At 32.0% G+C, this 13,197-nt stretch overlaps 1 protein-coding gene across 1 annotated transcript in view; it reads right to left on the bottom strand.

Moving 5' to 3' along the window:
* LOC133181340 (protection of telomeres protein 1-like) overlaps window positions 1-13,197 on the bottom strand; it is a 36,926-nt gene extending 23,729 nt beyond the window's left edge. The window contains exons 1-8 of the mRNA XM_061315858.1: window positions 13,112-13,197; window positions 10,630-10,791; window positions 8,403-8,542; window positions 7,024-7,164; window positions 6,108-6,215; window positions 5,342-5,415; window positions 4,658-4,793; window positions 1,355-1,874 (exon numbers count right to left, since the gene is read on the bottom strand). Coding sequence (XP_061171842.1) covers window positions 1,355-1,874; window positions 4,658-4,793; window positions 5,342-5,415; window positions 6,108-6,215; window positions 7,024-7,164; window positions 8,403-8,542; window positions 10,630-10,759 — 1,249 coding nt within the window. The 5' untranslated portion in view covers window positions 10,760-10,791; window positions 13,112-13,197. The remainder of the gene's footprint in view (window positions 1-1,354; window positions 1,875-4,657; window positions 4,794-5,341; window positions 5,416-6,107; window positions 6,216-7,023; window positions 7,165-8,402; window positions 8,543-10,629; window positions 10,792-13,111) is intronic.

Raw genomic sequence — 13,197 nt, 5'->3', positions numbered from 1 at the left:
ATTTACCCAATATGTCATTAAGAAATAAGGTATAAAGTTGATGTAAGCAGTTTGAGAAACAGAAATATTCTCTACTCAAACAAAATTAACGTAATTAGAATCTGCCGGAAAATCAAGGGTCGTACGAACTGGAGCAATCTTAGATCTGTTTACTTGTACCACGTGAATTCCAAAACAGCACGTGCCTACACTGTAGAGTTTACAGTTATAATGAATATTAGGTGAAAGCAATTTTCAAAAACACAAATTATCATAACTTTCTGATAAAATAATCTAAAATAATAATCGTAAAGATTTTATTCTGCATTCAGGCGAATTTAACAGAATTATAAGTACAAATGTTGACGTTTTGTGTATTGGGGTCCGAGAAAGGAAAAACCAACTAATCATACGTTATCGCGGCAAATGTCAAACAAAATATTTTTCTGCACAGTTAAAAGAAATTAGCATTTCAAATGGCAACAATGTTTATAAGTCAAAGATGTATTTTTTATGTTGAGTTTACACTATTTTTTTTCTTTGAAAGCGACGGAAAAATGAGAAATGATAACAAGTATCAACAAACCTGTCGAATAGAACCTTCGAGATATTGTTTAATTGTAAAAGTTGTAATTTTCTGAAAGTTTATACATTTATAAGTAGTAAAAAAATTCCAAATCTTGTCGGAAAATTTCATCAATTCAGTTTTTTGATGAGATGTGCCGTACTGTCACTTTAAGTGTTTGAACATTTCTTTCTGTCAGTGTGTGCTGTCTAGTTTGCAAAAGTAAGAGTTCCTATTACAATGGCATTTATTCAATCTTTATATTTTTTCGATATTACATGTAATAAACAATTCTTTGCATGGAATTGCTTAATTTAGGACCCTGCGTAGCAGATGTTAATTTGGGTATCCGGAGCTTTAAGAAGTCCCCTTGACTAGAAAACATGAAAAAACTCCAATAGTTACTATATTCTATACCGCAAGAGCATACATAAATGTTTTTGCAAGTGATGGAAGAAAGGTGGATGTATGTTCCTCTTAGTCATTGGCAGCCATTTCTAAAATTTATATCATTAAAGGGTGCAACTGCAACGCTTAATGATATACTAGTGTGTATCATTAATCGTCGGTTATGTAGATATTTGCTTGTTTCATTAAGCGTCGGTGTTGCTCTGCATTTGTGACGCTTAATGATATAATTTTATCATTAAGCGGTGATTTAGCATTAGCGGTTGAAAATGTCAACTATTAATGCAATAATGTATGGCATTAAGCGTTGCAATTGCAACGCTTACTGCTATTTGTATCATTAAGCGGCGTTTTATCATTAGAGGTTGCTACAAAGCTCAGTTTTGCATATCATGAACAAACCTGTTGATGTCTGCATCATACATCTAGCCATATTCTGTGATTGCTGTGAATTTGATTGGTAGGTTTGATTTCCTGTGAAACTCTTATGAGGTTGTGATTGGTCTATACGGTCACATGACACCTCCATTGTCACTTCCTGTGCTTGTTCTCTTTCCTGACTATTGTTATCAGAAGACAAGTTTATTGGTGGCTGACTGGTTGATATATCATGGTTGCCAATAGGACTTCTACAGTTCCCTGAATTATCTAACACTTTTGTATCCTTCCTGGCTGCAAAACTGGAAAGTTCAGATGTGTCAGGATCTCCTCTTTTCCTGACTTCTGCTGCAACTTTCTCAAGTCTTTCTTTTAAAGTTTTGATTCCATCAAAGTCATCCTTTATAACATGAACACCTCTACCATACGCTGTGCCACGGTGAATGACAAGCTCTATCATAGGTAATTCAGACATTTCTGGACGGCCCTCAGCTGATACAAATGTGGCAGCATGGAGATTGTTTAGCTTTATAAACTGTCCTGGCTGTTTTGGTGTAAAGAAATGATTTTAAAAATTGAAAAAAGATATTTTCTTGAAAGCATGTCCTTTGAAAAAGCTTGTAATACATAAGAATAGACAGGAAAACTTAACAATCATCAACTTTTTTGCATTATTAAAGTGTGGCAGTCAGACAGGTTCAATTGCCGATGGCCAGATAGCTCAGTTGGTAGAGCACCTGACTGGAGATTCAGGTGGCCCAGGTTCAAATCTCTGGTCTATTGCATTTTTCTCCTTTCCTGTTACATTTGGTGAATGACCAGGATGTGACAGTGAAAGATTTGCCAGGAAAGAGCCTGGGTGGATGTCTTCAGGGGAGAAAACCTTTAAGGAGGGAGGAATGTGGTGGTCAGATGAGTTCAATTCCCAGTGGTCAGATAGCTCATTTGGTAGAGCACCTGACTGGGGATTCAGGGACCTAAGCTCGAATTCCAGTCTGATCTCTAGCATTTTTCTCTTTTCCTGTTACAAATGATTAAACACAGTGGGGAAATAAAAGGCAAAAGAGGGGGATTGGGCCAGGGATGGGCACGATTACTGAAAAATGTAATCGATTAATAATCAATTACTTACAGGAATTTTGTGTAATCGATTTATTAATCGATTACACTCATTTTTGTCCTGTAATCGATTGTAATCGATTACTTTGAAAGAAGTAATCGATTAATAATCGATTACTTCCAAGTTTTTATCCCTTCAAATATCAAAGCAATAGTTAAATGGTAAAATGTTGATGTTATCCACTGAAGTTTGAATGTGTTCCTGCAGTTTCAGAGCAGATTCTTGTAAGGTTTTATTCTGGCTAACATTCTCACTAAATGTATGTATTAATTCTCACTGTATGTATGTATTAATCGTGTTAATTTGTTTTATGTTATTATTGCTCATGACTGTATGCCGACATGGTAATTGTCAATAAATTGAATTGAATTGAAATGCCCAAATGAGGGATTCTCTACCATGGAAAGTGGAGACTTGATTCCTACAATAAAATAGGCCAAGGAATTAATTATTCCTTTCAACCTTGGATCTGAACCTCCATATTTATTGACTTGTTGCTAAAATTATTTAATATTCTATTGTGAATTACTTCATTAGAAGTATTTGGGCTGCCTGTTTGTTGACAGTACACATATAAACATTCCTGTACGTGTCTTTTAAAAAAACAAGTAAATTAGAACTCTTAGTAATAAACATATAAATTAAATGAGTCTTTAAGTAATCAAACTAATAGCACAGTTTCATTCTGTATTGAAATAAGTGTTTTGAGAGCTATTAATTGTTTTAATAATATTGTTTGTCTTCCATGGAATGAAAGTTAAACACTAGGTAGTTCACAGTTTACACCTCATTATCTGCAAATCAGGGATGTCTCGGTCAATTAATTAGCCAAGATAAGCAAACACAGTGACACTTACTCTCTCTCTCTTACAGACACTTATATATCCTCTCACTGATATAAAAAAGCAACCTTACAATTTTGAATGAAAACATGAGAATGATTTTTCAAATTTTAAAGTTACTAAAACACAAGTTTGAATTTGTTTAAACATTTTTAGATATGAATAAGTATTTCCATCTTCTTTTTTTAAGAGTACAATGTAGTTTCTTTACCAAATTATTTATATATAATATAGCACTTAAATCTGTTTTTGCTATTTATAATTTTCTATTACAAGACAAAGTTTTTCAACATCTGAAACATGAAAAAGGACATGCAGCAAGAGTAAAGTGGGTCAAATGTAAAATGCACACGAAAATCTGTATATTTTATTAATAAATGGTTGAAATACACTTCTGAATTATTTAATACTAGACCAGAAGGTCTATAATGCAAATTTTATTGAGAACATTATTAAACTTATGATAATAAAAGTTAGGAAATACAAACATTACACTAGGTGGTTTATATTTGATATTTATGTGTGACTGACTGGAAATAATTCTGCAAAAATAACATCCATTTATGTATAAAATAATCGAAAGTAATCGAAAAAGTAATTATAATTACATTGAAAATTTTAGCTGTAATCGATTAAATTACGATTACAAGTAATCGAAAATCTCTTCGATTACAGATTACTGTCGATTACTTGAAAAAAAGTAATCATTACAATCGATTACGATTACTCGATTACGATTACCCCATCCCTGGATTGGGCATACCGAGACATCTTGTCCACACTTTAGATATGCAATAGTCGTATTCGAAAAATTATATCTGCAGAATAGTGTAATATTTAGTTAGATTTCTACTGCATACAAAGAACTGATACAGTCAGTATATAAATCAGTGATTTAATTTCAAACCCAAGAAACAATTTTTGATTACAATGGTTCACTGGGTGTGTTCAATTTGTTAAACTCTGCACACATCACTGAGCACGGACTGACAATACTGGCCAGTTGGTTTTGCTTACTCACATCTCCTCTGAATTTTCTGGATTATATCTAATTTTTTTCATTAATACACACCAAAATTTCTACTTTTCTTAAGTATTAAGGATAAAGTTTTCCTTATGAAAGTGCAAGGATGTGTCAATCAAATGCTTCCCGAAATTCGTAATTTCAATAATTTCCAGATAAAATAGGTTTTTAATTTATATTTCTGTGTGGAATGCTAAAGCAACATATATGTCATGATATTATATAGAAAATTTGAAAAAAATATTAACTTCAAATCTGTGTCTATGTCCCTTTAAATGTGTACATAAAATAAAATCTTTTTTAAACATATCATTGATATCAGCTAATGTTTTCCACCAGACCTTGATTTTTCTTCCTGTTTCATAATGATCATCATACAATGCTACATCCAGTGCCAAATGTCCCGCTATGTCTAGCAAATCCTGCCTTTTATCAGCTGTAAACTCCCCTACAGACACATCAAATTCTCGTACAGGACTGTCAAAAGAAAAAGAACCTCATTATTAGTATGCTGTCTATTGTGAAAACAACTCCATGTCTTCAATATCTTTATAAAAAAATATACCACTCAATCCTGCCTGATAAGTACAAATTTTAAATATAAAATCTAATTTTCTATTTAATTACTAAATTCAGCAAATTGTTCAAAGCAAAAATAAAAGCTCATTTGCAACAACTTTCTACTTTCTCAGATATAATGTAATACAGCTAATCTTTTTAAAAGTATCATCCTGCAGAATGATTGTATTTCAAAGTACATTACATGTAGATTAAAGATTTATGTATGCAATTTCACAATTTGATTTCATGAAAACAATGCATAATTATAAATGAGAATTAAGGATAGTTGCACTTTATTCTTTACAATATTTGTACATTTGTAGTTTTTTCCATGAGAAATACATGTTCCAAGTCAGTTTTCTTTTTAAGAAAACTTATGTCATGTCTTATTTTTCTTTAAGGGATCTAATATTATTTTTGTTTATCAAATAACATTGTCCATAATCGTGATAATTGACCCTTACTTTGTAGGTTTGGTTCCATCCCAGACTCGTAACAAAAACCCTACATTCTCCTCTAAAATACACGTAGCCAGGACCTATAATATTAGAAGAAATCACTGAACACATATTTAGGTGTATTTTGGAATTTTTTGAATATCTCATTGAAATCTGTAAATGAAAACAGGACGAATAATGCAACAGGTTGTTTTACCTAATATAAATTATCAAGTTCTAAAAATTGTCAGATTTTTACTTAAAACTGATAATATCCTGTCTTTTCACAATAATTCCAAGAGGAAACATTTGATAAAATATGCATTTTTCTCTTTTTAAATAAAACAAAGTTCTACCTGGTATATGTTGTTACATCTGATTGATTGAATGTTGTTTTACGCCCCGTTCGAGAATTTTTCACTCATATGGAGACGTCACCATATACCAGTGAAGGGCTTCAAATTTAGACCTATACTTGGCACTCAGGGCCATTGAGCAGTGAGGGTCCTTTATTGTGCCAACACCTACCATGACATGGGGACTTGGTTTTTAAGGTCTCATCCAAAGGACCTGCAACTTTCACTTCAAAGTGCTGAGCGCTTGGCGAAGGAACAGTTGCTACCAATTTTTTATCGACTTAGGTCAGTCCCAGCAGTGATTTGAACACACGACCTTCCGATCATGGAGCGAGCGCTCTACCGAGTTATATTTGTCTTGCATGTTAAAACCTATAATGTGACATGTTATGTTAACTTTTGCACTTAATTAAAATGACAGGAAATAAAAACATTACCTGACAATAAATATCATAATACTGTTGAGGTTTCATGTCTGCAAAGCAGGTTTTATTGGGATGTTGAATGTCATTCAATGTAGAAACCCAGTCACGAAGTTCCTCCACCTGTGAAAATTGCAAGCAAGAAACTTAGCAAAAGATGATATTCAACATTTTGAAGTTTAATATGTATGTGCAGGTATGACATGATGTACATATAGTATTTTAATTAGTTACACCATTATTCAACATTACCATTTCATTGTACTGGACTTTCCAATATATCTTAAATATACAACTTTATTGTAGTAAACTCCTAATGAATTAATCCTATTAACAGATTCAACAAAATTACTGAAAATTATTTTATTATATTGATATTTTTTGCTTAAAAAATTACAGCAACAATATCATTATATCTAATCATTAATTAAAAGCAAGTTAAATTTCAATCTATGTATTAAGATATCTTGTACATTTGCTTTTGCACAATTACATACATTAAAAAACAATGTTGGGATGAGTTTAATTACTATACACATTGTGTCAAACAGGGCTTCACATTTGTCTGATTGTGTCCAGTACATTTTGCAATCAGACAAGTCAATCTCCAGACACGCACATTTGTCTGATCAGACAAGTAACTTTTTCTACCATTATGGAAATACTACTATTGTGAATATGAAAAAAAATTTCCACAGAGTTCCTTAAACACAGTCATTTATTGAAAATCAAACATTAAATAGGAATCTTCAAGCTCAGGGCTCTTGGGGTGAAACTATACGCCTCCTTCATGATACGATACATATCATATAATTTTTATAAATATAATATTCATATTAACATTAATCATTAATCAGAGGGATTAAAAAAGACACCACACAAAAAGATCCTTATGCGTCAACCATTCTTTCAAGGCAACAATAAAAATTACCATCTTTTTGTCACTGTCTGTGAAGGTGTAATTAGAACTAGATGACACAGGCCTAACGGGAGACTCCTTGTCTTCATCAAAAGCCAGCCAGGAGAATCCCGGTCCACTCTGTCCCTGAAGATCTCCATGGAATCGTGTAATCTAAATATAACAGCAATGTCATATTCTTAATTAAAAATAATTTGACTCAACATCAATGAATTGATTTTATTGCTTACATCTACACTACCATAACACCCAAATAATGACATTTAAAATTTATATTCATTTATATAATTAATGACAAGCAATTACTGATAAATATTTTTGTTTATTTGCTTTCTCATTTTAAGCAACCTTTAATGAATCTTCCACCATGGAAATTCCAAAGGAAAAATAATGCAGGGCTCTAATTGGCGACTAATTTAGTCGCCATGGCACCTAAAATTTTTGATTGGTGCCTAAAATTTTTCCATAAGTCGCCAAATTGGCAACCATTTTAAATTGACTTGGCAATCATCGAATTTGGGAAATTTTCAATTTTTCTGAAATGCAAAAAGAAATTTAAAAGAAGAGGAAATTATTTTTAGCAATTGACAAGTCGTGTTTTCTTAGGCATGTCATGGGTCCCTATATTCTATTAACTTTTAAAGTTTGCGCCTTAGAAAAATAATTAGAAAAATGGCCTGGCAACTAAAAATTTGCATTGGTAACTGAATTTTTTGATGGCACCAGGTGGCACCTAAATTTTAGAGGCCACTTAGAGGCCTGTAATGTAAACAGTTTTGGCCACTTTTTTTGTTATCCATCAAAGCAGTTATATGCTACCCTACATATGTTAAAGGCATTGCCAAAGTATGGTTATCCAGAAAAAAAGTTTAATACATAGGAATTTTTTTTCACTCACAAAATAGAGTTACCTGCCCCTGTAAAGTTTCCCGTGTAGAATTCTCTAGTGTATGTTAGAGATAATTTAGAAGTAATAGCCCTGTAGCTGAGCAAAATGTAGGTCCAATTTTTTTCCTTGATACTATATTAACTTTTAATATTGTTAGTCATTTGATTCAATTATGTTTCATTTTGTTTAAAAAAATATATAGACTCTATATATAAATAAAAATGAAAAAAAAAAGCGTAAGGCATATGATCATACATATCATTAATACATATCATTATATAATATAACAAATATTTTTCAGATTTGTTTAAATGATAAAAATTGCATGTAAAAATGTCATGATATTATCGTTGATATTTTAGGGAAAACTGATTTATTGCAATATTTTGGTGATACTCAATTTAACATAACTAAATAAGATTAGAAAGATAAGTAAACAATTCTTTTAAAAAAAATCCCTAAAACTTTGAGAAAATCTTTATTTTAACATTTTTGAGTATACCTTTAGGCGATGCAGCCTGACAATTTTACCAATATCAAGGAAAGGCAAGCTATCTTTCTCCCTGTTGAACAACAGACATTTCAACTTCTGGTCATTACTATGCAGAGTTGGATCTATAATGCTCAAGACCATACTGTAATCTGAAAAATTAGAAAATTTCAGGTTCAGTATTTTGATATAATCTGAAAAGGTTCAACTACTTATCAGTATAGCATGATAAAAGAAGAGTACTTATAAATAAGTGAAGTACTGAATATCGGATATATTTCACGGGTTGTAATTTTCACGTTTTTCTCTCCTTCGACACGATCGCGGTTTGTTGAATTCGCGGAATCGGTATATAATTAAAGTTACCTCCCTTGTCTTTATTCGTATAATCCGAAGCATAGCTAGAACAACATTAATCAGCGTTACCTGTATGTATTCATTTCACGAACGACAGGGTAGATTGATATAAAATGATAAGATTTAGTAGTTAATTGACGATTAGTCAAAGCAAGTGCCGCTATTAAAGGTCTTTGACTATAAACGTCGAATGACTTATTTCCTATACATGTAAACTTTTACGATGAGTGCAGTGATGTACACCCCAAGATCATTCCGAAGGGATAACACATCGCGGCGAAAAAAAAAACACTGGATGATAATAAAGACTTTGGTTATCTAGGTTGACGTAATAATATCCTTCCATATCTACAGCAAGTTCGATAGTAATTATTCGAATGATATTTTTTTCAACCAAAATGTTGCAAAAAACTAATATGCATGATAATATGCAGGTAACAAATACACGTGGTAACGATATAGTTACGCACGGGTAATTAAAACCCATGACACAAGTGTTTTGACTGATGAAACATGTAGCGTTGGCTATAAAAACAGCTTTTTCACAATAAATTCAGGTTATTAGCTGCTTATTTGAATTAAAGTAAAGCGTGATAATTAAAATAATGGAATGACAAGTACTACTCATAATTATTGAATGACCATGTATTGTATGTATATTATATACCTATCGAAGTCTTTTCTCAGATTTCTATATAAAACATGGAGGTTATTGAAAACTTATTCACTGTTTCTTGAAATCATGGATTTATTAACACCATGAATATAGCGAATATTAACACCGCGAGTTATTTTCCACCTATACAGTATACATTTTTTGTATTTCAGTATGTGAAATATTGAATTTCAGGCAAACAATTAATAACAACTCAAGAATATCTAAGGTATGAATTATCTTTTAACTTACATCAAGAACAGTGATGGTATATATAATCTGATTAACAAGAAGGAATCCAAATGGCTGACAAACAAAATGCTCGATTTTATTGAGAAACGTGAATACAAGAAACTGATTTTGATCACAAATTTAGGAATTTTTTCATTGGGACTCTTGCCGAATTTCGGCCCAGATTAAAATCAGTTACATGCAGTCATTCAAACACCTTTTATTTTGAAAGGTAAAAATACCCAAAACTGGAACTTGTTGATAAATTTTACTAGCATATAATGTATCATCCTTGCTAAAATGTATTTTATGGTCACATTTAGTGAGTATTTCCACTTAATTTTGAACCCTGTCAAATTAGTGGAGATTTTTACTGCGAAGATCCTAAATTACATGAGTTTTATTAGTTAGAATAATCTGTGTCTCAGTACAGGCCCTCACTACAGTAAGAATGCCTCCCATACACCAGCAATGTAGCAGAAAATTACAGAATCGCCTCAATACTATTTTGTAGAAAATAAATGAAATTGCATTGAAAATGACCATCAATAGTAGTCATAAGTTCATAACAAACCTTTTGTGATTGTGGATACCTTTCACTAAAAAAATTAATCCAAATAATGGAAGAATTCAACACTTGTTCTAAACATTTTTTTACTTGCTTCAAATTTATACACCATGTTGACATTTGGAACTCTCTGGATTGTATATAGCAAATGCACTGAGTTAAGAGTTATCGCCAATGTTTGTTTTGCTACACAGCCAATACATGGAACGCATTCTATCTTTAAAAGTCCATAGGACATTACCATTTTAACGATTAGAACATTCTATCTAGGATTTTATCACATAATTATGACTTTTCAACCTTATTAAATGGTAAAACAATAATGAAATGTAACAAGAATTTAACTGTTTTTTTTTTTAATTCTTAAGAAATTAGAATTGTGATAAAAACACTATAAATGCTTCAGTGGAACAGATCAATACATTTACCCGATCCTCTTGTTTTTGTTGGTGGCCTGGCGAATTTGACAACACCAAACACGTTGACAGTACTGTTTGCTTGTAAGTCAGCAAGCTTTGTGTACACGTATTCTGCTGTCTTGCTCTTTTTACTTGCCATTTTTCATTCCATGCAAGGTCAGGATCCAATATCTGCGAATACAATTACAAATATGAATACATGCATCCTATACCTAAAGTCAATAGAAATTACTCGATTGACCAAGCCATGAGCTATGCGTTAGCATAGCGAACAAGCATACAATGCGTTTTTGGAGAAATCGACCAATTTGCTTTTACCCACAGCTTATTCAATACAACTCGTTAGCATTCATATCAAACGACATTTCACTAAAATTTGCTTTCTAAACCTTCTCGAATGCTGTCAATACCCTTGACCAATTTCAGGTAAACATTCATGAAGCCATTGCGTGACGTCACATCAAACCTGAACCTGATAGATAATTATTGTCTTTGCAAGCTCTTGGGCGAAGAAGAAATTCAGCATTTTCTATGAACAATCCAGAGAGTTCTGAATGTAACATGGCGTTAAATTTGAAGCAAGGAAAATACGTCGAGAAAATGAGTTAAATTTTCGTATTTATATGGATTATTTTTTTGTTTAAAGACCATATACCATCTCAAAAAGGTTTGTTATGATTAATTCGGTAGTTATTTCCAGTGCAACTCAAATTGTATTCTTCAAAATCATTTTGCAGTGGATCCACTCCGATTTGCTACATTACAAGTATATGGGACGTATTCTAACTGTGGTGAGGGCTTGTCCCGAGACACAGTTAGATTATTCTAACTAGCCCAAACGGTCGCACTGTCAACATATTACTTTAGGAAGTGTCTATCGGCACGACGATCGTGCCGATTATTTTCGTTATTCGCACGACGGTCGTGCTAATTACAGTTCTTATCCGCACGACACAAGAGAGATAACTCTATAGTACATTATATACACTTTTCACCAAAAATTTAATACAAAGTAAAAGAGATACACCTAATACACTCATGTAAAACTAATTTGCTTACGGTGAATTTTCTTCGTGAATCGTAGTGACACAGTATAATAAGAATTAATTTTTTATTCGTCCTTTTTATCATCTCTTGAGTACATGTAACGTACTTCAGACGTTGATTGGAAATATAAAAAAAATATAGCTATCTATTTTCAATAATTTTCTCTAGTTTTTATGGTGTTTATATTCTCTTTCCATAATTTTCCATTTTTCTGGATGGCCTTAATCTCTCTCTCTCCCTCTCTCCTTCCATACAACCTTCAACCTTCCAGCATACTGTAGACGTATTTTTTTTTATCAAGGGGATTAATTAATAACGCTATATTTGAAAATTTATCACAGCGTACAAATTTAAAAATCTTTAAGAGTGCAAAGGCAATCAAAAATTCAGATAATTTTATATCCGCGAATTGAACAGGGTTTGCGATTCCATGGAATTGTGACCCCGTGGAAAAAATAACGTTTACATTACTTCACATAGCTATTATAAAATGATTAAAATATTCTGTCGTATTTCCCCTATTTATTTTATTTTAAAATAAATTTTATGTTAAACAGTAAATCAATTAATTTCTAATATATTCATAGAGGATTTTTTTTTAAGATTTATGCATTATTATATACTTTGATAGTGAACATATTTAGTTTCATCTAAACGTTTTCTTATTTAAGTACGTTGATCAAACTTGTTTGGAGTTTTTTTCAAATATACAGGAACATTTAAATTCATTCAAAAATTCTTTAAAATTAATATGATACGATATAATCCATGTCCATAAAAGAAAAGACACTGATTTTAATATCAGAGTAGTAAATATAAATATTTTAAAAAAAGCATGGATAGATTCACATCTAGTCTACTTTATTGCAATACTGAGACCGTGATCTTGATTCTGATATAATAATTCACATGTACATGTACACGTATCAGGCGCGGATCGAGGAATTTTTTCCAGGGGGGGGGTCCACCCCAGTCAAAAAGAATTCAAACCCAGAAATTTCTTGACAAGCGAAAATAATAATAAAAATATAAAAAAAATCTTAATTATGCCGCGGCAAACACTCTACATGTAGCACTTGAATGAACTAGGAATTTCTGAAGAGTTAGGGATAAGTTCACTTTTTGTGTCCGTCTAATATGTTTAATTCGCTTTGAGCTTCTACACACAATAGCAAAACACCGAGTAAAAATTTATTTATATAAATAAAGTATATGCAAATATAAATGATATTAAGCTATAAACAAAAAAAAATTATAAAATTGTTTCAAAGTTTGTCGTGCGAATAGCCTCCGTAATCGGCACGACCGTCGTGCGGATAACACCGGTAATTAGCACGACCGTCGTGCGGATAGCCTCGGCCATTACTTTATTGAAAAAATTGCGAACTTCTGTGATCTGTTTTATCGGACAAAAGCTTTGCAAATGGAATGCGTAGGCCTATACCTTTAAAAATCTCTTAAAGTAATGTTGAATGTAGTCATCACATTCCCAGTTCTGGGTGTAGCAGTACAGTTTTAACAAGCAGTTGA

The sequence above is a fragment of the Saccostrea echinata genome, unplaced genomic scaffold, assembly GCF_033153115.1.
Source record: "Saccostrea echinata isolate AGI-Se365-2 ecotype Australia unplaced genomic scaffold, CSIRO_AGI_Sech_v1 ptg000008l, whole genome shotgun sequence".
Classification (NCBI taxonomy): Eukaryota; Metazoa; Mollusca; class Bivalvia; order Ostreida; family Ostreidae; genus Saccostrea; species Saccostrea echinata.
The sequence above is the reverse complement of the archived record's forward strand: the minus strand, read 5'-3'. Positions and strand labels throughout refer to the sequence as shown.